This window comes from Girardinichthys multiradiatus, chromosome 9, assembly GCF_021462225.1.
Source record: "Girardinichthys multiradiatus isolate DD_20200921_A chromosome 9, DD_fGirMul_XY1, whole genome shotgun sequence".
Taxonomy (NCBI): domain Eukaryota; kingdom Metazoa; phylum Chordata; class Actinopteri; order Cyprinodontiformes; family Goodeidae; genus Girardinichthys; species Girardinichthys multiradiatus.
The window spans coordinates 38,729,262-38,756,117 of record NC_061802.1 but is presented as its reverse complement, the minus strand read 5'-3'; the positions used below and the strand labels follow the sequence as shown (position 1 = coordinate 38,756,117).

Below are 26,856 nucleotides of genomic sequence, written 5' to 3'. Positions count from 1 at the left end.
GCAGTTGCACGCACAGAAACACCCACGAGTCACCATGTATGAAGTTAGATTTTATCTTTGAGAACAACTCACATGTTCCCGTTGTTGTGCATGTGCTGTATTCTGTGCATGCTCTGCAGCGCAGTAATGTCAAAGGCTGCAGTGTCTGCCTCCCCTCCCCCCTCGTCATCATAGGATATGATGTTTTCCCTGACATCATCCTCCTCAAAGGGTGAGTGGGAGTCTCGCTTCTGACGGCGCAATGACAGCGAGAGAGCACACACCACTAAAGGGCAAAGAACAGACACATACTCCATTGATGTTCCAGAGGCAGCCTGACACAACCGTGCAGGATGTTTCAAAAAGTCACTAAAAAAACATACTTGGAATACTTGGAGTTTTTCAGAAATGTCACACAAATCACTGAACTTACCCAGCAGAGTGGTGACACAGGCCAGCATGGCGAGTAATGTGACCATACTGAAGATGAGAGACGGCGAGGTAGACGGCGCGGGCAGACAAACCACGTGCCTCTCCCATCTCCGGTCCCTCTGTCTGCCCCTGTTCTCTGTCTGCATGCCTCCTTGCAGACACGGACAAATGGTCACGGTGACCGTGCCAGTGTTGGTCAAACCCGAGGCCCCGTCACGCAGCACAACTGGCACGTAGAGGGTGAGCAGAGATGAAGAGAAGCCAGGGAGGGGCTCCAAGGCTGACTGCAGCACCAGGCTGGCTGTCACACCTGATAATGTGACAACACATCAAGCATGTTACTGCATAACAAGCACGGACCACTTCTGTTGCAATCAACTGGTGTCAAATTTCTGCATAAAATGTAAAAAATGGCTGTAGGGGTAACCTCCAGATTCTCTGATGGTGAGGTTGAGAGCCGAGCTGGATTCAGGAGGAATACTGAAGTGCACCGGGGTGTCCAGTCCTCCCTGATCCCTGTCAACTGCTCTTAGAACCTGAACTACCTGTGAATCAAAGATTCGGATAATATTTTAATAGTACCTTGGAAGTTAGGGAACTCTCTAAGTCATTTAACAAACTAACAATTCATAATATGATGTTCATTTAGGTACAGTTCCTTGCCAAAGTATTAAAACCCATTGAACTTATTTGAACACATTTTGTCAAGTTATAAGCATTAACCCCCTGACTCAGTGAGGGACTCCTTTTCCTGCAGTTTCAAGACCAATTTTGTCTCTTGCAACTTTGCACATTGACAATTTTTTCCATTCTTTCTTACAAATAGCTCAGGCTCAATCAGACAAGAGTGTCTTAGAAAATATAATTTCTATTTTTGCCACAGAATCTGAGTTGAATTTAGGACTATTTGACTGGGTCATTCTAATTTGTGAATCTTTTATAGCTCTGGCTGTAGGTTTTAACATGTTTTTTTTCGAGAATCCTCTGATTTTAGCTCCATCCCCTTTTGATCATCTCTGTGTGACCAGCTTCCCTGTCCCTGCTGAAGAGAACAACCCCCTCACCATAGTGCTGCCCCCACCATGTTTCACAGGGATCCTCACTGAGGGTGTTCAGGTTTTTTGTACTGCCACACATAGGGTCTGATCTTTAAAGATTCCAAATTGCTTGTGCAAAAAACATAAAAAAATTGCACGTGGAATAAATGGGCGTGTTGCGGGCAATCTACCAAAATTGCGTGTGCAATGGATAACAGATGCACAAGTGGTGCAGACTCCTCTATTTAAATGAGAATTTTGGGTGTGCTACTGGCTGCCACCATAGACAGTTTGGGGAAGCAGAGTGGCCTTAAGGATGATGAAGTTCGAAGCCAAGGAGTTGGAGGTCATAATAATAATAAGAAGAAGAATAAGAAGAAATATTATAATGGAAAGGTTAAAAGATTAAATATTAATCAAAAAACCTGACAACTCAGCATGAACTAGACATCAGTTTTGGTTTAATTGCATAAAGAGTGTCAGGAGACAACTATAATCTGTGCCACCTTTTCTGGGCTGTATGGAAGCGCTGCTCTTGTGCATCCAGACATAACGGTGTCTGGATGCACAATGGTGTGCTGGATTTATAATGCTGCAGATAATATCTTTACTAGTTTTATTTCTCACAGTAAAAACATGTTGACCTATGCACAGAAGGTTCTATCTCTCTGTCGTCGGTCATTCTATCTGTGCCTCCTTCTTGACACAATGACCGCAGACATTTTTGTATGCCAGTTTGCGCTTTTCAAATGTGCTAAATATATGCACAAAAACAGCACTGTTTCAGGTTTGATAAATTGCTTTGAGGTCGTTACGGACTTACATTTGCATATCCTCCTCCCATAAATTTGCGTGTTTGGGTCATTATCTTCTGTTTTGCATATTCACGAGGGCAAACATGCTAAAAGGTTTGCGCCAGCTGTTCTGCTGATTTTGCACACGCAATTTCATTGGCACCTGGTTTGTAGATCAGCTTTGCAGATGCAATCTAGTTTGCACGTGTTTTAATACACCCAAACGTTTTGAAGATCAGGCCCATAGTGTTTTGCATATTGGCCAGAAAGTTTGGTTTTGGTTGGATCTGATCCCAGCACCTTCTTCAACATTTTTGATATGTCCCCTTAATGGGTTTGTCCCAATGGGACTTTTATGGCTTTCTTTCAGCAATCACTTTGTTCTTACCCCTCTTCCATAAAGGCTAAATTTGTGATAAGCTGTCAATAGATTCTCCCACCTGAGCTGTGGATCTCTGCACCTCCTCCAGAAATACCATGAGATCTTGGCTGCTTCTTTGATTAATGCTCTCTTTGGTCAGTCAGTTTAGGGGGACAATGCCATTTGTTTACTTACGTTTTCCAGAAAACCACTGGCCTTCACAGAAGAGCTGCATTTAATATATATTCCACCCAGGAATTCTTTTTACTAATTAGGTTTCTCCTTATTAGGGGGCTCCTAGTTTGGATAGGGGTTATTTACAGAGGTGGCTACTCAAAGTTTACTTGAGTAACTTTCCACCTCAACTTGTTATTTTGAAGTAACGATATTGAGGTGGTCATTAAATACATTGCTACCCATGAAGGCAGAAGTTTCACCACTTTGTTGTCATTTTTTCTTTTTCTCTATTCCTTTTGCTATTTGCATCTAAGCTGTACTACACCAAACTGCCCCAATGATTACCAGTGGCACTGCTCTGGGCCATTTTTCAACTTATGATCTGGCTGATGACATGGACATTTACAGGCAACGTAGCTTAATGTATGCACAAGCTAATATGCAAGTTTAGGATGTGTTCTGTATCAGTGAAAGTGGCAGTTTTTAAAGCATACTGTATCCCTTTGTATACTGCCAACTTGTGAAGGCTCTACAAGCAAAGCAGTTTTTTTTAAAAGATTTTTTATGCAGCACAAGTGGCCATTATTTTTCAGTGTTTTTTTGACAATTGGCCGACAGGGGAGGAGAGAGAGGAAAAGAAATGTGCAAACGTCGCCAGGGTCGGTACTCAAACCTGGGGCCGCCGCATTGAGGACCAAAGCCTCAGCATATGGGCTGCAAGCTTAAACCACTACACCAACAGCGCCACGCCCCAAGCAAAGCAGTTGCAGCGAGTCAAAGTGGCGTATAATGACAGAACAAGGATGCTGCTTAGTATGCAGAGATGGACTAGTGCCAGTCACTTATTTACAGATGAAGGTTTTTCCACTTTTTATGCTGTATTATGTAACCTTGTGTACAGATGTATGTGTGGATTAATGCACTCCACAAATAACATCATTCTTTCACTAACGGACCCGGCACGAAGCTCAGTCAGGTTTAAAACTAGAATCTGGAACCATTGGCGTTTTAGCCTTTTGTAAATTAGTAACTTGTATTTGTATATATATTTTCTTTTTTATTTCAGTTTATTTTTCTAGTTATTTTCTTTTTACATGGACCTACTTGTGTCTGTAGTAAAGTGACTAGTTCTACTATTAAAACAACAACTACTACTACGTATGTTGCATTTGCATACACATCACTAAGCTCTCTGATAAGAGACTAAAATAACCACAAAATGAAGACAGAAGATGGAGAAGAGTCCTACAGACACCTATACAGTTTATGTTAAAGTGAGACTTGTTGGGGTCACGCACACTTAATAGTTCTAATGTTATTTTCCATCTGCTGTGCAATTTGGAGGTCAATGAATATATACTTAACAACAAATATGGTCACTGGAAGTACTTTGCTGTGGCCTAACATACAACCCCCGTTCCAATAAAGTTGGGACGTCATGTAAAACGTAAATAAAAACACAATACAATCATTTGATAATCCTGTTCAACCCATATGCAGTTGAATACACTATAATGACAAGATATTTATGTTCAAACTGATAAACTTTGTTTTTTTATTATTTTTTCAAATATTCACTCATTTTGAATTTAATGCTAGAAGCATGTTCCGAAAAAGGGGCAACAAAAGACTAGAAGAGTTGAGGAATGCTCAAAAAACACCTGTTTGGAACAATTAACAGGTGAACAGGTTAATAGGAAACAGGCAAGTGTCATGATTGAGTCTAAAAGGAGCATCCCCAAAAGCCTCAGTTGTTCACAAGCAAGGAAAGAGTGAGGTTCACCACTTTCTGAAAAACTGCATGAGCAAATAGTCCAACAGTTTAGAAACAACTTCCTCAACATACAATTGCAAGGAATTTAGGGATTTTATCATATACAGTTTTTATGTTTTACACAACATCCCAATTTGACTGGAATTGGGGTTGTATATGCATTACCTACTGTATTGGTTTCAAAAGCTTTATGTAAGGAACAAAAGAAGATTTGGAAATGTGTGTTTATTCTGGCTGAAGTTGTTATTTTTTATAAAAGGTTGTAATTTATTTTTTAAAACATCTTTTAGATATTTAAATGCCAGAATATGTATATAGTTTATATTTTTGTCTATCTGATTATATCATTCTTTACAGGTACTCAGTATTTGAACAGCATTTTTACCAAATACTTTTTAACTATTGCTTGAGTAATATTTTTGGATGAGTACAATTTACTTCCACTTAGCGAGTAAAAATATTTTTGAAGTAATGGTACTCTTACTCTAATACAATCTTTGGATACTCTACTGACCTCTCGTTATTTATCCATTTCATTTTTGTTTTGAAAATCATGTTCTTTTTCTTGTTTCACATCACAATTATACAGCTCTTTGTGTTGGTATGTAACATTAAATAACAATAAAATCCAGTGAAGTTTGTGTTTGAAACATGACAAAACATGAAAAATCATAGAGTGTGAATAATTCTGCGAAGCACTGTAGACAAAAAGTAAAAAGATCACATAATTGACTATGGTTTGATTGGTCACACGTTGACTCCTTTGCAGAAAAGAAAATTTCAAGAGCTGACATTCCCCTTTCTCATCCCCATAAAAAGCTTTTTCTTGACTCCTGCTGATGCAAACTGAACATTTCCAGCAGTAGCTGCTGCGTTAAAGTATCTAATTGCATCATCAGAGTCCAGCATTGGCTGCATGTTATACTTGAGTTTTTTTTTCAAAAACTGCAGTGAATGTTAAATGTTTAGCTGTTGTTAGTTGTATAATTTAAAAGCAGGGAGTAAAACATGCTTTGGCTTCAACCATTATAAGAGCGAAAAAAAGACATACATTCATTCCTGAGACAAAATGGGTAAAATGAAGAGCAAAGTCTTGAGTTCAGTGTATTATCAGGGTAAAACTAAACAAGAACAGACCTGACCGGGGGCACTGGAGTCACATACTGATGTTGCGTACTGCCTGTCCAACTCCGGCGCATTGTCATTCTGGTCTAGTGTCTCTATGGCAACCACAGCTCTTGACACAAGATTTGGGCTGTCTGAGAGAGAGACAGAGAGGGAAATGAACACTAATGTTCAAATTATTACAGAACATCCACCATTTGTTCTCCACTGAGCGAAATATGACTTGAAGACGCTGCGCTGCTCCAGGCGCTGCAGCGAGGTCTGTCATACCCCTCTGTGTGGCAATGACTGAGATATTATGCCACTGCTCCTGCTCACGGTCCAACTCCATCACTGCGCTGATAAAACCTGTGTCAGAGGCGATCCGGAAAAAAGCCTCGGGGTCCGACTGGGGATCGATGGAGTACCTAAGATACGGGAACAGGCACTATCAGGAATTGCAGGCGTAAAAAGCTAATGAGGAGTGAGTGGGTAAATCATGTGTGGGCGATGGTGAGACAGGCACCTGATGTTGGCGCTTTGTCCCGTGTCTGGGTCCACAGCGTAGACCCGACCGACGGCACAGATGGGAGGGCAGTTCTCAGACACATCCAGATGGTACACTGCCTGGGAGAATCGAGGTGGCTCGTCAGCATTGAGGATCATCACCCGGACTGTTGCTTGGTCCTTAAAGGGTCCTTTCCGTATAAATCGAGGGTCAACGATAGGGTTCACTACTTCCACGGAAAAAGTATAAGAATTGCGTCTCTCATAATCCAGAAGCTGCAAGAATGACCCAGTAACAGTCAGCAGGCGTATTATTTCTTATGTAAATATTATGTGTATGCTATCTTTCTGATCCAGCAAAAGACTATCATTCATTTACTGTATTTTCCTGTATTTATTATTTTTATGCAGCTCAGATGATTTTATCTAATGAGTGACAAGCCTCTTTTCTTTCTTCAATCTTAATTTATTATTTCACTGCACATTAATGATCTCACTGAATGTTGTCAAAACCCCTAAGAGTAAAAAGTCATCTTCCTACGAGGCTCTTTTAACATGACCTCACTTCAAATGAGCTTCAGTTTCCTACCAGCTGATGTCTGGTTCATGATTTCTCATTAATTTCTCACATCAGAACACCAGTGGTCAGCTGCTATCAGCAGCAGATGTTGTTTAAAGTGTCGCTGGCTAAAAAGTTAGTGTGGGGTGTGTCTCTACCACCTTTGTACATATTGAGACAGAAATTCTAGACATTTGTATTTTGTAAATGAGCTCAGGCTTCGTGTGACTGGATTGGGGGCATTGATGAACATAAATTTTCAACTCTTATAACAGATTCTTAATTAGTTGTAGGTCTGGGCTTTGACTAGACCATTCTGATACATGAACATGCTTTGATCTAAACCAGTGTACTGTAAACCAGTGGTACTCAGTCCTGATCCTGAAGCACCACTGTCATTCATGTTTTAGATGTATGCTTGCTCCAGTATACCCTATTCAATTGATTACATGCCTTCCTCAGCGTACCTTCAAGCGCTACCCTGTTAATAACCTATTCATTTAAGCCAGGCGTAGTATCTGAGAAACCCTTAAAACATGCAGGACAGTGGATCCCGAGGATTGGATTAAAAACCACTTATCTAAAGCTTTCAATTGTATCCTTGCTTGTATGTTTAGAAAGTGAACCTTCGCTCAGGTCTTAAGTCTTCGGCATTTTCTAACACAGGGGTGTCCAACTACTGTCCTGAGTGTCCTGGATGTTTTAGAAGTGCCCCTGTTCTCACACAGCTGATTCAAATGACTGAATTAGCTCCTCAATGTGCCACCAAGTTCTGCAGGAGCCTGCTATACATTTCTGTCCATTGATTCAAGGGTGTTAAGCCAGTGGACCATTTACAACCTGCAGGACACCAGCCCTTGAGGGCAGATACTCTATGAGGATCACCCTGTATTAGGTTTCATCCATTTTCCCATTGACTCTAACCAACTTCTGTCCCTGCTATCACGTTTCAGAGTCTGGATGGTGTGTTCAGGATTATCTGGAGTCTTTTCTGCCATACATAGCATTTTGCATGTAGGCTCAAAAGCTCACTTCATCATATCATACCATGGCACACTTCTGTAACCAAAACTTCTCATGGATTCATTCCTATCACTGTCTCATTAACACCAGATTTGTGGAGTGTATTGCTAATACTTGTCCTGTTGAGAGCCTCCTTTCTAAAAAGTACCTGTCAAAGTAACCATGAGCTTGTTGGTTGCTTCTCTGGTTTAATGCTCTCCCTACTGTCAGTTTAGGTGACCTGTCCTTTCCATTTTCAGATGACAGTTTGCCTTTGATATGTTCAAAATTTAGGATATTTTTTCAAACCTACCAACCCTGCTTTCAATTCTTCCACACCTTTCTCCCTAACCTGTGCTGTGTTCCTTGTTCTTCATGATGCTGATTGTTCACTGATGTTCTCTAACAAACTTCTGAGGCCTTCACAGAACAGCTGCCTTTATACTGACAATAAATTACAAACTAATTGGATGACTTATTAATTCAATAAGTTACACCAGATTTTAGTTAAGGGTTTCAGAGTGAAGGGGGCTTAATAAAATGCACGCCAGACTTTCTTGCCTTCCACATCATTTTCAAGGGGTATGAATTACGTTTGCAATGCACTGCAAAAGCATTTAAATTTACAGATTTTAAAAGTTTCCTGTGATAAACCTCAGCTGCTTCGTACACATTCAGCAGGTGTTTGTGCTCCCTTGTCATCACTCACCTTGTTCAGGATAATGACGGCCTCTTTGGCTCTCCTAGTGACATTGAAAATATCTGCCTCCTCTGCATCCAGGATGGTAAACTCCAGCTGTGCATTTTCTCCCAGGTCAGGATCGGTGGCAGTCAGACGGCCCACCTCTACACCTGGTGCAGCTAGCTCCGACACAGAGAACGACCATGCACCTGCAGGGTGTGGGGTGGGGTGGCGGGGGGCACAATGGATGGAGCAGTTTGAGAGCTGGCACTGAATGATCATGATGACGCTCTTTGACTCCATTTTGGCTCAAAACAAAGCTGGCATTATCATAATGCATGCAGCTGCTCTCCTGCACAGATTTCATGATGATGTTTACAGCATTGTTCACTCTATCTATCATATTTATCGTAGTATATCACAGGTCTGCTTGTGGTGCAAGAGTGATTGGTTGGTGCAAAATTCACAGTAAATCATTCAGGAATAAGATTTCTTCTTGAGGCAATGCTAATGTATAAAAGGAGGTAAACACTACCTAGTTTCTGTGGAAAATTAATTATCCAGACCTACTGTGGTCAGGGGAATAAACCTGCTTATAAAGCACGTCAAAACAAATTAGTTAATAATAAGAAAACAAAGTATTCACTTTAAGCAAAATAATTGATTTGTTATGTAATTTGTAATGTATGATATTCATCATTTAAATTCATGCACATGTACCAGACTGTGTATAGTAATAAAGTATTATAGCTTCTTGCAGCAGATTATAGACAAACATGAAACCTAAAGTCACTCAAATCAACTAAATCAATGTTCTTGATTTCTAAAGGATGCTATTGTTCAAGTGTTGGTTCTTTTTTTTTAAAATAATACATTTTTGATTTGTGCTGAATACCACTAGAATAACCTTGAGAACCACACACCACAATTTGATAGTCATGACTCTAGATCAAACCTGGTTAGGCAGTCTTGACCTTGCTGATTGCTGTTCTAAGTATTTTGTGGTATACCTAGTAGACCTAGTATATCTATTTACTTTTTAACAACTGCAAAGAGGAATGAAATGAGAAAAGAAATTCAGGCAATAGCTTTGTGGTAAATGAAAAGAGATGTCGAACTATCATTATAATTTATTGATAATAATTCTGGAAATGGAGCAGAAGCAGAACAACTGACTATAATATTTTAAGCAGGGTAGAAGGAAATCAATTCTGATTTAAAATAACTCCTCCTGTTGCTGCGTGCTGCTCTGTCAGGACAGTACATACACTGGGCCTCTCCTTTTGACTGCGATATTATCAGATGTTTGTATCTCCCCGCTTCACAAAACGTGTGTACGGCATGCATGCATAAGGAGAGTGTTAATTGTGTCTTAGCGCATGAAAGCTGACATCCCTTATACATCGTGGTGGATGTGGGATAAACCCTGCAGACTAAGAGAATTATGGGACTTTCTTTTTGGCATAACTTCTACATATCTTCACAAATAGTTCCTAGGAACAGGTTTCCCTAATTCCAATGTTCCCCCTAGGATCATAACTGTATTGAAACAATTGTTAAAAAAAAGAATAGGAAGTCCCATTTCCAGTCAACCACAAGCCATGTAGGGAGACATAGCAAAAAACAAAAACTGTGGTACGGTTACATGACAATAGAATTGCACTTTGTGGGCATTTAGTTTTGGGAAACAAAAACCGCACCTCTCCTTAAACACCCCAGCACAATGACTCTAAACATACAGCTGCAGTGACAATGGAATTATCCTGTGTTGGAATGGACCAGTCAAAGTCCAGATCTATATCTAATTTCAAATCTTAAACAAGCCCTGAAACTGTATATTCTTAGGTTATCTCCATCCAACCTGACTGTGCTTGAGATCTTTTGCCACAATGTTCACTTTAGAAGTGCAAACTTGCTAGAGAGGTACCCTCAAAAATACTTGCAGCAGTTATTGCAGCAAAAAATGCTTCAACAAATTATGGACGCAGGGGGGTTAAATATACAAATGCATGCCAAAATTTCCAAATTTATATTTGTAAAAAACAAAATAAAACAAAAAATAATACGAAACATATATAATTTTCCTTACACTTACAATTAACTTTGTTTGTCAATCACACAATATCCCAGTAAAATACATTGAAGTTGGTGGTTGTAATGCAACATAATGTAAAAACTTTCAAGGGATTCAAATACTTTTGCAACATTCTTTAAATGGTACATTATATAATTTATTTATCGTTAACTTATTTTAAGTTTCTGATGTCTCCCAGAACCACTGTTTTTGAGCTCTTAACCACATCAGAAGCAAGTTTTACTCGCACTGCTATGAGATTGCATTTGCTCCTGCACAGAATTTATTTTTCACATCATCAAACAAATTGCAATATGAGACAAAGATAAGCTTGATCAATATTTAATAAAACATGATATTTTTAAATAAAGATTTCATTTATTAGAGAGAAAAGGTATTCAAACTAATCTGGCACTATGTAAAAAAGTCATTTCACTCTAAACCTAATAACTGGCTGTGTCACCCTTGGCAGCAACAACTGGAATCATATTTTATCAATAACTGGCAATGAGTCCTTTACATCCATTTAGGGGAATTCTGACTCACTTTTCTTTGCAGTGTTTTTGAGCATGGAATAATGTTTAAGGTCATGCCCAAGCATCTCAATCGAATTTAAGTCCAGACTTTGACTAGGCCACTCCAAAACCTTCATTTTGTTTTGTTGAAGCTGATCAGAGGTGCACTTGCTGGTGTTCTTCAAATCATTGTCCTGCTGTAAAACCCAAAGGGCAGGAAGTGGTTTGAATAGCTTTTACCTTTACCGAATGAGATGGAAATTTGAAAAGTGAATGTAACTCAGGTTATATTTGTTAGATTTAAACATTTGTATCATGATCTGAAATCTGTAAGGGCCAAACACTTTTTCCATATGTCAAACTGAATATAACGTCTAAAGATGGAGGCTTTTCAAACAGAGTATTAATGCCTGGCAGAGTTAATCTGTTCTGCTGTTATTGTTTAGCTTTGACAACAGTGTCCACTTTGCAAGCAGTGAGAGGGCAGCCAGCGATCTGTGGCAGGTTGTCACTTACTTGGCATCCCATAGTGAGCTCTGCTTGTTGTAATGCTGCACAGCAACAAAAATCTAATCCAGAGCAACGACTTCACCTTAATCATATCAGCACCTCCTCCACATAAACAGTCACATTAAACAAAAAATAAAATCACTCCCTTCACTTTCAAAGAGCATTCCAAATGTGCAGTTTGCTAAAACTGTGGCATTATTGTCAAAGTGAAAATAATGGCATGCAGTGAGGTGGGGATATATCGTCAGATATCAGTAAATAAATAACATACTGGTGCCGTTTGGAGTTATAATATTGCTTCCATAAAACTCTGTATTGCAGCACAATATATCAACATAAGGGAAGGGTTCTTAAAACATTAAGATGAATGGCAGTAAGCAGAGCCTGTCTGGAAGAAGAAGTAGGGGCGACAGGGGGAAAAACATACAGAGAAGAGGTAGTCTATAAAGAAATGCAGGGTATGCCTGAAAGTGTTAGACACATTCTGCAGTGATTTTGCTGTCTATTGAAGCAGAAAGCACTGAACTATAAGATGAAATATTAATAGCAGGGAACGGTGAAAAAGCTTTGATGGGAAAAAAGGGACATGATCTTTCACTCTTCTGCATCAAGACGCAGTCCATGTAAACATCAAGGACCACAGTCAGATGTTTATGTCCGTGTACAGTGCCTTGCAAAAAAGTATTCATACCCGATGAACCTTTTCACATTTTGTCATGTTACAACTACAAATGTCCCTATATATTAATGGGATTTAATGTGATAAACAAAGACAAAGAGCACATATTTGTAAGCTAGAAGGTAAAGGATACGTGCTTCAAATGTTTTTACAAAAATACAATAAAAGGTGTGGTGTGCATGCATTTTCAGCCTTACTTTGAGACCCTTAAATAAAATCCAGTTCAATTCATTGCCTCTAGAAGTAGATACAATACACCTGGAGTAGATTAAAGCAAGGTTAGGTTATAAAACAACATACGATGCTTTGAACATCTGTCTGAGTTCTGTTCATTATCAGAACATCATCAGAACATGTGAAGAGCATAGAACAATTGCAAACCAACATGGCCAACAAGACATGGCCGTCAATCAGACTGGGCAAGGAGGACTTTAATCACTGGTCAACAGGACAACTATTAGTTCTGCATACCACAAATCTGGAAGAGTAGCAAAATAAGTTTACCACAAGACATGTAGAAGACACAGCAAAGGTTTTGAACATGATGCTCTGGTCAGATCAGAAAATGAAATGTTTTGGTTGACGTAGAAAACACTATCTGATAAATGCAACTGTTATGCTCCTGCTATTTGCTTTACATCTGCACTGGATTCACAAAGCAGTTTGCACTACACACATGCAGAAGCAATACTGCCTGTCAAGTCCAGTAAATGGGCACAATTTCTGTTTAATTTTTTTTCAGGTAACAGTTTTCTCTTCAGTCACAAACAATGGATGCAGAATTGACAGAGAAAAATATTGACGTTTGTGTTGTTCTAATTAATCCTCATGGGTACATATTTTCTGTTTTTCTATTTTTGCATAACCCTTTCAAGATTGGTGTAAATCGAATTACATTGTGTGTTTCAATAAAATACGGTTGCTATTTAATTTTCATTACCTAATGTTAAAATTCAAAACTTTTCTCTTACTGTTTTCCACTAGGTAAAGGTCGACAACATGTATTTGTGATGTAATATGCATTAATTTGAAAAGAAAAAAAAAACAAAACATCTCCTTCTTCTATTTTCATCTAAAAGAAAGGACCACAAAGCCTAAACATATTAATAGCATTTTTTAAATGGAAAGTGGCAGGGCTTCAGGGGTGGATGAGATCCACCCTGAGGACCACAAGTCTCTGGATGTTGTGGGGCTGTCATGGTTGACACGCCTCTTCATCATTGTGTGGCGGTCGGGGACAGGGCCTCTGGACTGGCAGACTAGGGTGGTGGTCCCCCTTCTTATGAAGGGTGAGTGGAGGGTGTGTTCCAACTACAGGGGGATCACACTCCTCAGCCTCCCTGGTAAGGCCTACACCAGGGTGTTGGAGAGGAGAGTCTGGCCGATAGTCGAACCTCGGCTTTAGGAGGAGCAGTGAGGTTTTTGTCCAGGCTGTGGAACACTGGACCACATATGTTTTGTGGACCTGGAAAAAGCATTTGACCATGTCCCTTGTGGTGCCCTGTGGGGGGTGCTCCAAGAGTACAGAGTCCCCTTTATTAGGGGGCATCCGGTTCCTGTACAAGCGGAGTAAGAGTTTGGTCCGCATTGCCGTCGCAAAGTTGGACATGTTGCCAGTGCATGTTGGACTCCGGCAGGGCTGCCTTTTGTCATGCGTCCTGTTCATAACTTTTATGGACAGGGTTTCTAGGTGCAACCAAGGGCCGGAGGGGATCTGGTTTGGGGACCAGTGGATTTTGTCTCTTCTTTTTGCAGATGATGTGGCCCTGCTGGTCCCCTGTAGCCAAGCCCTACAGCATGCACTGGGGCAGTTCACAGCCGAGTGTGAAGCGGCTAAAATGAGGATCAGCTCCTCCAAGTCCGAGGCCATGGTTCTCGACTGGAAAAGGGTGGCTTGTCCTCTTCAGGTTTGAGGGGAGTTCCTGACTCAAGCGGAGGAGTTCGCAGGGTCTTGTTCACGAGTGAGGGGAGAATGGAGCGGGAGATTAACAGACGGGTCAGTGCGACCGCCACAGTAATGAGGATGCTGTGCTGGTCCGTTATGGTGAAGAGAGAGCTGAGCTGAAAAGCGAGGCTCTCAATTCTCTCCCTGGGCTCCCCCCGGAGGAGCTGTAGGAGGTGTCTGGGGAGAGAAAGTCTGGGCGTCTTTACTAAGTCTGCTGCCCCCATGACCCAGTCCAGGATAAAGCAGAAGACAAGTACGAGTACATAATATTTTATGGAAATCATTAAAAGACCATTTTTTTAAAATCTAAAATTAAGGAACCCATAAAGTTTAACAGAAAACTCCAGGCTATGAATTGACAAGGCATTCCTACATCTGAATGAAAAAATAACGTAACAAACCAACAGTGTTTCCAATAAAGGATATTGCCCATTGTAAGAGAGTCGCGTAAAGCATCCCTTTAACTGATTCATTTGGAAATAATCATGGAAAAAACTCGTCAAAGTTAGCAAAACCCTTGAAACTGGCGTTTGATCTTATAGCTTGGCAACAGTCCTAAGTATACAGCCAAAGCTACTTTGGAATGGTTCAGGTCAAAGCATGTTCTTGTGTTAGAATGGCCTAGCCAAATACCACAAATTGGATAGAGAATTTCAAAACAAATTGTGCTGCTCTGCACAGATGAAAGGGCAAAGTAATAACTCAGAGGGCCTGAAAAACAAATACATACCACACGTTGCAGAGTGTTTATGTTAAAACTTTTGAAAACTATTTTTCATTTTCCTTCCACTTTCAGTTTCACTACTTTGCATTGCCCTACCAAATAAAATCCCAATAAAGTATATTCATTTTTGTTGTTGTAATATGACAAATGGTATAAATATTTTTGCTAGATACTGATCTGTAAAGTACTGGAGGTCTTTCTGCATGGAGTTTGCATCTTCTCCCCATGCATGCGTGGGTTCTCACCAGGTACTCCGGCTTCCTCCCACAGTCCAAAAACATGCCTGTTAGGTTAATTGGTAACTCTAAATTACCCTTAGGTGTATGAATGAGTGTGTGCATGGTTGTTTGTGTGTTGCCCTGTGATGGATTGGCAACCTGTCCAGGGTGTACCCCGCCTCTCGCCCATAGACTGCTGGAGATAGTCACCTGCTTCCCCGCCAATGGAATATGGAATAAGCGGTATAAAATGACTAACTGACTGAACTATAGTTATCACTGCCTTGGCAGCTCATGTTAAGTCAGGGATTGTCCAAAACGATGATTTGGTAAATAATGTTTAGCTGCTTTGAAGCCTGCTTCTTATCTTGAACATGTCAGAACACCCAGTACCCAAATGAGGTCAAAAATGTCAGACCGCTGTCATTACAAGACATTTTATCTTCTAAATCCTCACAGACCCTCTACATCTACAGGGATCGAAAGCAATTATATTTGAAGTTGTGATAGTTGTGATCCGATAAGGTGGTGCTTACTGCGCCTGAAGTGAGGTGGGTTGTCGTTTACATCGCTCAGCTTCACAGTGACGGTTGTGGTACCCGTCAACCCACCCAGATGCCCGCCCATGTCTTTTGCCTGGAGGACCACCAGATATTCATCCTGTGTCTCTCTGTCCATATCAGGTACTGCAGTTCGCAGAATGCCTGGTGGAGAGGAAAGCAGGGAGCACAACAAAAATCACAACAGCTTCAGATTTCACAGTGACATGCAGTCTCGGCACATTAGCATCAAAGCGAGTCATACATTTTAAAATGTGGATATTTCCAAACATGTAACTCCAGGCCACCACTCTTTCTAAACTGACTGTGAGAAAAAAAAATCTAGTTGTCTGCTGAACATATGGTGGGAGCGGATAAAACGTACCATATGATGAGGATTAACTATGTAAAGTGTTACCATCAGCTGAAGAGGCCCTCTATGAAACAGCACTAAATGCTAGTGATGTGTCGTTAATGAGAGAGTATGAACAGACCCGTCTGAGGGTCCACAGAGAAAAGGTCCTGGCCCTGTAATATCCCATAGACCAGCCGGGCACTGTTTCCATATGTCGGATCATCAGCATCTATAGCTGTGACTTGGGTTATGGATGTGCCTGTGAAACACAAGAGAAATAAAACAAAATGAAAGAAAGCCCCCTCCAAATTAAAATCAAGTTAGCATTATATCCTAAATCATTCCTTTAAGTATTCAGTAGTCAAATCTGTTAGGCCAAATGGATAATGCAATTCCTACTGCCTCTCGGTGTTTACAAAATGTTCTAAATGTCATACTTGATCTTATGCTTGAAGCAGTTTGTTTAGCCCAACTGCAAAAAAATATGTCAAGTGCAAGCTGGATTCTATTAGGTACTCTGCAGATATCTTAAGCCAATTTCTTCATATTTAGCTTCTAAACAGCCAGATTTTCTTGTAATCTGGTAGAGTGGTGATGATCAACAGTTCTCCAGGCATTCTGAAAGTGTTTCAGAGCTTTGCTTCGGACTCAAAGCAGCTTTTAGTTACTCACTTCCAGTCCTGTTCATTGCTTTATAGGCCACTTAACATTGATCTAAGATTCATTCTGGATTCAAAAGTCTTAAAAACTCAAGGGAAGAGCCACTGTTATTTTACTTACATCCTTGTTATGAACAGTCTGTCACAAAGAAACTGGTCAATTTTCTTTTACTGAATCTATGAGAAATGATTCCACATACAATATGTCATGTATCCATTTTTCCTGGACCAATGAGGTGATTCCTAAAAAACTTTGAACAAAAAAACAGAAATACAGTAAACAGTACCAGTTGATGGTCGATACCTCTTATTCCTGAAGATACAGACACTTTTATCCAAAGAGACTTACAAATGAGACAAATGTTTGAAAAAAGATGCAACCTTTGTTCAAATAATCCTTTTTTGATGTACAACAAAGTCAGGTTCATGGACTATGATTACTGGGTTTGCCAGGAACCTGTTGGAGAACAGAGAATATTCCTCTATAATCATCCTGACTCTGAGCTGGGGTCTCAGCCATGTGTTATTCAAGCTATTTGAAAATTGACAATTAGTCGGATTTTTAGTCCACCTTTTAATCCAGACAGACATATCTCAGCAAATGTTGGACTGGCCGTTAAAAATCTTATGGTCTTCAGAGGGAATGTGGGATGAATTCTAATGGGATTGTTCATCCCAGAATGTATTTATCTTTTAAGTGTTTATCATGTAGAGTTCATGATCAGATGCAACTCCCTCTACACTGATTGTCACATCTGGTAAATATCTGCAGCCTGCCTTAAAATGAACTAATCTTTTATTGCAGCAGTGTATCTCACACTGAAAAAACATAAGAACAATCAAAACTGTAAATTCAGTCCATTTAATTAAAAGGGAAAAACACACATAATGTAACAACTGTTTTTACGAACATCAAAGTGCTATTATCACTAATTCAAAATTTCCTGTCTTCTTGGGATGTAAACATGACAAAATACAGAGATTCATTTGTCTAAGCTCCTGGTCAAGATGGGAAAAACAAGAGAACATGCCATTCAAGTAAGGTAAACGTGTGTTAATTTTCATAGGCCAGAATACGACTACAAGAAAATAACTACACACTTAACCTTGGCCTTATATACGATCAGAGCAATTATCAAGATGTTTGAAATAGCTGAAATGTTTACAAGCAAGAGTTAATGTGTATTCTTACATTATTACAAGATTTAGCTTTGTTTTGTGTTTGAAGCAAAATAGCAGGACATACCAACAAGGTGCTTTAATATAATATTTTGAACATTTGCATGCTGTAATATACACTTAATATATACTAAGATTTTAGTTACAGTTTTAAAACAGCTAAGATTTTTCAGTCATATCAATGTAAAGTTCTGGTAGCTGGCTAAAAGAAGGCTCCTACACTTGTCTAAACCATGGCTAAATATGTTGTTAGAAATCTTGGGACAACCTTTGACTCAGGCTTTACGCTTGACAATCAAAGTCAAATCTCTGGTTTGACTCTGTTTCTACCATCTGGGAAATATTGCCGGACTTAGTCCTAATGTTTCTCGCCCTGAGATAGAAATCATAATTCATGCTTTTGTTTCGACTTGTTGGGATTATTAAAATGCACTCTACAGATGTCTTACCAAATCCTCCCTAGATCGGTTGCACTCTGTACAGACTGCTGCTGCTAGGCTCCTGACTAGATCTTCAAAATTGTGTCATGTGACTCCACTGCTAATGCAACTTCATCGGCTCCTGGTTCATCATCGAGTGCATTTCAAGATCCTAATATTGACTTGGAGATCGCTGCATGGACAGGCACCAGTCTATATCTCTGACCTAACACATCCCTACACCCCTACTAGGGCCCTGAGGTCCTGTGTTTAGGACTTGTTGATTGTCCCACATACAAAATTAAAACCCAAAGGAGACCGTGCGTTTTCTTTTGTGGCTCCAAAACTCGGGAACTCGGGATCAGCAGACTCGGTGGTTTCCTTTAAAGGGCAGCTCAAAACTTTTTTTTTTTTTTTTAAATCTGCTATTGTTTAATTTTATCTTATGTATTTCTTTTTTGTTGAAGCACTTTGTGATTTTTATCTTGAAAGGTGTATGTTTCATTAGTTTACTGATCACTTAGGGGGATCTACAGCAGCCAGTCGATTGATATGGGCAGAAGTCAATAAAGGAAGGAGTGACAGTATTTCTGACAGACTCATTGTTATTTTGCTGGATGTCTCTACCATAATCCATCAAGCAAATTTGCTGCCCCCAATTTACACCCACCAACGAATCAGACACCAGTATCACTTCTCTGCACCCTCTGGCGCCGTACCTATGTTTGCCATCTCCGGCACCATAGCAATGTAGGGTTCACTGGGGAAGACGGGCGGGTTATCATTGATGTCCTGCACTCTGATGATGAACTCCGAGGAAGGCTCCAGGGCTAGGCCGGTCTCCTGGTCAATGGCAGTCGCTTTGAGATGGTACTCATCTTTCTCCTCTCGGTCCAGGGACTTGGTGACGTGGATGTTCCCTGTGTTGCCGTCAATGACAAATACAGAGCCGACTCCCTCCCCCTCCAGCATGTATTTGGTGTGCCCGTCCCCTCTGTCCATATCTGTGTGCAGCTGGAAAATTAAACACAAACAGACAACAATCCCAGCAACACCTTCAGGCAACATCAAGCATGGGTTGCTAATGCTGGTATCACTCATTAACACTCATTTATTTGTCTGGCGTGCAAAAGCAATGCCTGACTGTGTAAAATGGGTAGATCGTGTTGAGATGGGATGTGCTCTGTGAATCTGAGAGAAATGGCACCAGGTGTGGAACATACATATGGGACCAGGGTGAGTACTGATGTATGTAACTAATTAACTCACTGGACCAAACATGCCACTGGGGGTTTTGTTCAGAGGAAAATCAACATTTCTGCAGACATTGGCCCTGCAAATGTCATGTATGTATAATCACAGACACATCCTGCAATCACAGCCAGTATCCGTCTATAAAATCTTCTAGTCCTTTCTACCCATCTGCTTCTTCCTTGTCCTGCTTCTACATCCATCTGCCTAAAACTGCCTCCACCCTTTAAAACCACCTCTTTCCCCCCTCTTACTTCTCTTCTCTTTTCATCAAGTTAGCTCTCTTACACAGATTGCCCATCTGCTCACATTTCTTATTCTCCCGTCTCTGTCTTCCTCCAACTCTGTTTTTCTTCCCTTTTTTATTTTGCTCGGTGGTGCAGAATCCTGGTTCAGTATTTAATGGCAGAGAGGATATTAGTGAGATAGATAGGTAAAAGGCCAAACATACAGAAATAGAAAGCGAGAGAGATTACTCAGCCTTCATCACATCCAGCCTTCTGACCAGAGACTCACATCACATCTCTCTATCCTCAAGGCATATATGCACATGTTCATAATCCACAAGGCTTATTCACAACCTCTGCTGCAGACCCCAGATACTCAAGAGAATTAAAGCTTCGACTTCAAAATGCAGCTGCAGCACAATTTGTTTTGAAATGTGAGTGGCAGTTTTGCATATTTATTCAACGCATTTTCATTTTCTCCAATGAAATGTGCTGCTGAACAAAGAAGTAGACAAATCTATCAGGCTATAATTAGTCCATTTAAATGGGGATGGTGGTGGTGGTGGTGGGGGCGGTTGTTGTCTACTGCCTTTCTCCAGCGGATGGACGAGAGGCAGGATGTATGTCGGTCACAGGTTAACAGAAACACACAGGACAAACAACCATACATGCAAACACTTACTCCTAAGGAAAATGTACTTGTAGAATGACCAATTAGAATTGAGTGTTTTTGGAGGAAGCCTGAGTACCAGGAGGGAACCCATGTTTAGATGGGGAACAAAATGCAAAGACCCCAGGCTATAAATCAAACCCACAAGGCAACAGTGCTCATAACTGCACCACGCGGCAGCCTGCTGTATACAGAGTCTAGGAAATACAGGGGTTAAACAATGAAACTGAAACACCTGGTTTTAGGACCACAATAATATATTAGTATGCTGTAGGGACTCCTTTTGCGGCCAATACAGCATCAATTCATCTTGGGAATGACATATACAAGTCCTGCACAGTGGTCAGAGGGATTTTAAGCCATTCTTCTTGCAGGATAGTGGCCAGGTCACTACTTGATACTGGTGGAGGAAAACGTTTCCTGACTCGCTCCTCCAAAACACCCCAAAGTGGCTCAATAATATTTAGATCTGGTGACTGTGCAGGTCATGGGAGATGTTCAACTTCACTTTCATGTTCATCAAACCAATCTTTCACCAGTCTTGCTGTGTGTATTGGTGCATTGTCATCCTGATACATGGCACCGCCTTCAGGATACAATGTTTGAACCATTGGATGCACATGGTCCTCAAGAATGGTTCGGTAGTCCTTGGCAGTGACGCACCCATCTAGCACAAGTATTGGGCCAAGGGAATGCCATGATATGGCAGCCCAAACCATCACTGACCCACCCCCATGCTTCACTCTGGGCATGCAAGTCTGGTTGGTACGCTTCTTTGGGGCTTCTCCACACCGTAACTCTCCCGGATGTGGGGAAAACAGTAAAGGTGGACTCATCAGAGAACAATACATGTTTCACATTGTCCACAGCCCAAGATTTGCGCTATTTGCACCATTGAAACCGACGTTTGGCATTGGCATGAGTGACCAAAGGTTTGGCTATAGCAGCACGGCCGTGTATATTGACCCTGTGGAGCTCCCGACGGACAGTTCTGGTGGAAACAGGAGAGTTGAGGTGCACATTTAATTCTGCCGTGATTTGGGCAGCCTGTGGTTTTATGTTTTTTGGATACAATCCGGGTTAGCACCCGAACATCCCTTTCAGACAGCTTCCTCTTGAGTCCACAGTTAATCCTGTTGGATGTGGTTTGTCCTTCTTGGTGGTATGCTGACATTACCCTGGATACCGTGGCTCTTGATACATCACAAAGACTTGCTGTCTTGGTCACAGATGCGCCAGCAAGATGTGCACCAACAATTTGTCCTCTTTTGAACTCTGGTATGTCACCCATAATGTTGTGTGCATTTCAATATTTTGAGCAAAACTGTGCTCTTACCCTGTTAATTGAACCTTCACACTCTGTTCTTACTGGTGCAATGTGCAATCAATGAAGAATGGCTACCAGGCTGGTCCAATTTAGCCATGACACCTCCCACATTAAAATGACAGGTGTTTCAGTTTCATTGTCCAACCCCTGTATATTCACACCCCTTTTCAATGTTTTGTCATGTTACATGTTATTGAGATTTAATGTGATAGACCAACATAAAATAGGGCATAACTGGGAAATGAAAGAAAAAGGATACATTACTTTCAAATGTTTTACATATGTGAAGTATAGCATGCATGAAACATGCATGTTTATTCAGATGAGTCAATGCTTTATAGAACCACTTCTTCCTGCAATTACAGCTGCAAGGCTTTTAGGGTATGTCCATACCAGATTTCCAAACATGAATATACTTTGACACATGAATATGCTTTGATCTAAACCATTGCACTGTTGCTTTGGCTGGATGTTTTGAGTCGTTCTAGCTGAAAAAAACATCCCCGCAGAATGATAATGCTACTACCATGTTTAAGCTTGAGGCGGGTGGGTGGGATTGGTCTATGTTCAATGTGTGAAGTTTTCGACTATGCAGAGTATTTGACTTTCAGTCCACAAATCTCACATCTAGTCTCACCTGAACAGAAATTTGTTTTTCACGTGTTTGCTGCGTCACCTGAATGGAATTTGGGTGGGGCTTCTTATGTCTTTCTTTCAGAAAAAAACCTTCTTCTTAACAATCTTCCTAAAAGGTGGATTTAGTTAGCGTACGGCTAATACAGTATTTGTCTTGTCCAAAGATTTGTCCACTGGAACTGTGGGTTTCTGTTGCTCCTCCAACATACCATGGGCTCCTTGACTACCTCTTTGATGAATGTTCTCTTATTCCAGCTCGTCAGTTTAGGTGGACTGCCATGTCTTGGTAGTTTTGCAGTTTTGTTATACTATTTTCATTTTGACATTAGTCTGAACATTTCTCTGAGGGATGTTGAAAATTTGGTGGTATTGTTTTATAATCCAACCCTGCTTTAATCTTTTCCACAACGTTCTCCTTGATCTGTCTACTGGGTGCCTTGGTCTTCATGATGCTGTTTGTTCACTGATGTTATCTCACAAATGTCAGACCTTCACAGAACAGCTGAATTTATGCTGAGATTAAATTACACAGAGGTGTGACTTTGGTATCACATGCAATCTCAATAAAATATATTTAAGTTTGTGGTTGTAAGGTGTGAATATGCAACAAACCTTTGCATTGCAGGTTTTGCTAACATAAAATAAAGCATGCATACTTAAGAGAGAAAACAAATGTATGCATTGTGTGTGCCTGTAGGTTTGATGGGGCTGAGGTTAGGGATTATATGCACTCATAATGGTATACACAACAAACAGCAATATATGGTTTCTTTATTCATCCCTGCACCCACATCCTCTCTATCCTTTCTTCCTTAAAACTAGCTTTGATCCCACTCTTCACCACCAGAGACATCTTTGTCAAAGTCTGTGCCTCCCCCCCCCATTGCTTCCCACTTCCAATCCAAACCTCGTCTCTCTTCACTATCTAATTGCTGGTTCAGTCTCGCTGCGCTGCACTCAGCATGGAAAAACACTCTCACGGTGGGAAATAAATTTATCCATCCTAGTCCAAACAAAGCCAGAAAACCTTCTTTTCTCACTTTCTCTCCTTCTTTGTAACCCTGCGACCCTTTTCTTTCAACTGGTGCGCTACATCCACCTCCGGGTTTATTTCTGCTTCTGTTTCTTATGGCAGACAGACTCTTGCCTCTTTCACCCGGGTTGAGGCACCTGCGATTTGAGCTGACATCTTTTCATCTCTCCATTTCTGGTGAAACAAAGCGAGCTGCTTTAGCAGGGAAAACCTTGTGCTTCCAGTTTCTCCACACAGCAGCAGCATTTTATTTCATGAATATTAAAATCAAGACAAAAGGCATGAGCAGTCACATGTTCTTACTGATTGCTTTAACACCCCTACCTGCCTGTATCAATAACAACCGGAGAGGGGAAGGAAATTAAACATTTATGAGGCGTATATGGCCCTGGTGAGGATCCAATCTACACTGTCACTATATGGTTTACTACAAGCTACAAAGTGGCTGGCAGCAGTCCCTGTTGACGTTACAGCTGATGGAAGCCTGCTCCAAGTATCCTGAGGCTGCCAAGAGCTACATTAGAGAGGATTTCCTCACTGTAATATAAAACAAGCAAACCTCAGAGATTGGTTCAGGTGTGCTCTGAGCTAAATCACCTCCACTGCTTCTCTCATAGAAAATGAAGGCTGCTGGTGTTGGCCATTGTCAAAGCTCAAGTGTGTGATACAACAAGTGGTTGTAGATCTGCTCAGATATAAGGGTTCTATCTGAGCTACATCTCAGCAACTAAAAGGACCTAAAATATATAGAAAATACAAAATGCTATTTGCCCTTTTTTCTTTAATACATCTAGTATTCATACTGCTGATTTGGATAGAAAACGTCCGGAGGATAAGCTTGTCAAATAACTGGAGGCAAAGATTTGCTTTGCTGCCTGTTTTAACTCTTTAGATTTTCAATTTGATTTTCAGTATGGTTGCTTGGCCTCTTTTTGCATTAAAAGTGCTATGCAGGAGATGGGAGAATTACAGTCAGGCACTGGGACTAGTAACCTGGCACAGGATAGCCTCACACAAGTTCATCATTTTGGGTATATCATTTATTTAAAAAGTTCTGTTGGTGTAAGAATGACTTTATTCATCAGTTCGGGATGCTTTATAGAAGGAAAATGATTATCAGTAAAAATTAAAGTGAAGTTATCTGTTGCCATGCATCATCCTGACTCTTTCATCCAAGATTGAGCCATATTTATGCCCATCCATCTTCCCATCAACAGTGATTTCCCTCCCTGTCCATGTTGAAGAAGAGCATTCCCAAAGCATGATGCTGCCACCTCCATATTACCCCATGGGGAAACATAGGGGTGTCTTCAGGCTGTTTTGGTCTACACCAAAAACATCTGGCAATGAGATCAGATGTTTGGTCCCATCTGACCAGAGCACCTTTTTCCTTTGCTCAGCAGGAAAGGCCTTATGACTTTCAACATTGGCTTTCTTCTTGCCTTCTTTTGTTTACATTAAATTATGTTAAATTAAATTAAACACATGTAGGCTCTGTTTACCAGTTAGATGCTCAGAAGAGAATTGGTTGAACTTTATTTTATTTAGGGATGTTAAAGGGACATTATAATCTGCAACATTAAATCAGAATAAAACACAACAAAGTGTGTGTTTATGAGGTATGAATACCTTTTGCAAGACATTGTATATCATTTCTGGCCATTAGGACAGTAAAGATCAATCAAACAAGCCAAATATGTCATGCAGGCATTCAGACTATAATTGCAGAGTAATACCACACACCATGACTGTGACTCAATATATTGTGCTGCTTTATTCAGTGTGGGGCTGAAATAAGGTTCAACATTCTGTCACTAAGAGCCAGAGATGACCAATATGTGATGCTTGAAAACTGGACCAGAATACATGCCTCTGAGGTTTAATATCTATTTGAAGAATTGAATGTAACTCACCAGCACACTGATCAGTGTATCAAGTCAGTGACATCATGTTGATGTCCCATGACTAACCTGGGGGGAACCAGTGCTTTCTAAATAAAAACCTTTCACAGTGTCTGAGTTCAATGTTTGACAGCAATAACTTTGTGGCCATCAAAAGTACAGGCACTTCTACTGCTTCTCTTACACAGATGGCCAAAGGTCATACTATAGTATAGAATGCTAGTATAGTACTTATACTATTTTTGGTTTAGTTGGTTTAGTTGAACCAGTGGCAGATTTTTTACCAAAGCCTTAAATGGGGCAATAATACCCTGAACTGTAACTGAAAAGAATCGAAAAGAAAGAAAAAAGCAATTTTGTAATATCAATATCAAAAATCCAGTTTCTGTGTTCTTGTCATCCATCACAAAGGAATTATCCAAAAGAATAAAACATCTAATCTCCTCAAACTGTAATTCTTAAAACCAAGCGTCATTATTAATTGTCTCATTCTGCTCATGATCTGCCTCACAGTTATTTTCATCATCTGTGTATTTGGCTCCGCTCTTTTAATGGACGTTTTATTGTCACTGTCACAGATGATGGAATTTACACAGGCTTCGCCGATGAATGGTTAGTGGAACGAACTGGGAGGTTTGAATTTGCCATAAATAGTGAAGCCCCAATCAGTCTGGCAGTAATTGAAATTGGCCAGTTTACTCTGGATCGTCTCTCAATGGCACTCTGCTATTTTCCTAAGAGGCTAACTGAATTTTAATCGGTAAATTCTATTTGGTAAAATTTAACAATAAAACTCAAAAGACAAAGCAATAATGCAAATACTGCAAAAAAAGGTTAATTAAAATAACAGAAATTTAGATTAAAGTCATTGTTTTGTTTGGCAGTGTGCAATTTATCATTTTCAGATAAGCTATTTAAAAAGGGGGGATGTTTTATTCATTTTTATTGTGCAAATATTGGTACAGGGAAAATAGGTAAATTACAGCCTTAAAGGGTTAGTTGGGATTTTTTGAAGTGAGATTCAGGGAATTTATAAACTGAATAAAACGACACCAACTGTAACAATGGTCTTTTACAGATATGAACATTAACAGTTTGAGTCATTTTAAATAGCTAAATTCAGCAGCTAAATCAGGGTTGACTGTGGCTAAGGTTGTAGGAGTTTGTCCTGTAACCAGTGGGTTGCCAGTTCAAACCCCTTTTTTATCCATCTCAGTCGCTGTGTCCGTGGGCAAGACACTTCACCACATTGCCTGTTGATGGTGGTCAGAGGGCCCCATGGCCCTGATTGTACGGGAGCCTCGCTGCTGTCAGCCCCAGTGGTGAGCTTTGGCTACATTGTAGCTCACCACTGTTGGTGTGTGAATGGGTGAATGAATGATTGTAGTTAGTGTAAAGCACTTTGGAGTCTCTGGGGACTTGATAAAGTGCAATACAATGTGCCTTTTGCCATTTAAAATCAGCCGGCACTCATTGGATTAACTGTTAAATGTTAGTGCCCCTTCCCCTACCTGTTGCCCATGCCAGTTAGCTGGCTGAAGAAAGACTCTTGCACTTTGCACTTTTTCCAAGAGTCAAATTTGGCTG

At 40.4% G+C, this 26,856-nt stretch overlaps 1 protein-coding gene across 3 annotated transcripts in view; it reads right to left on the bottom strand.

The window, feature by feature from the left end:
• LOC124874090 (cadherin-24-like) overlaps window positions 1-26,856 on the bottom strand; it is a 48,271-nt gene that overhangs the window by 8,855 nt on the left and 12,560 nt on the right. For 2 of the 3 annotated variants that reach the window (XM_047375293.1, XM_047375294.1), the window contains 10 exons: window positions 18,944-19,238; window positions 16,107-16,226; window positions 15,610-15,777; window positions 8,436-8,617; window positions 6,185-6,441; window positions 5,950-6,086; window positions 5,692-5,813; window positions 839-956; window positions 413-721; window positions 73-265 (listed from right to left, as the gene is read on the bottom strand). In XM_047375293.1, coding sequence (XP_047231249.1) covers window positions 73-265; window positions 413-721; window positions 839-956; window positions 5,692-5,813; window positions 5,950-6,086; window positions 6,185-6,441; window positions 8,436-8,617; window positions 15,610-15,777; window positions 16,107-16,226; window positions 18,944-19,238 — 1,901 coding nt within the window. The remainder of the gene's footprint in view (window positions 1-72; window positions 266-412; window positions 722-838; window positions 957-5,691; window positions 5,814-5,949; window positions 6,087-6,184; window positions 6,442-8,435; window positions 8,618-15,609; window positions 15,778-16,106; window positions 16,227-18,943; window positions 19,239-26,856) is intronic. The other variant, XM_047375295.1, reaches the window with a different exon arrangement.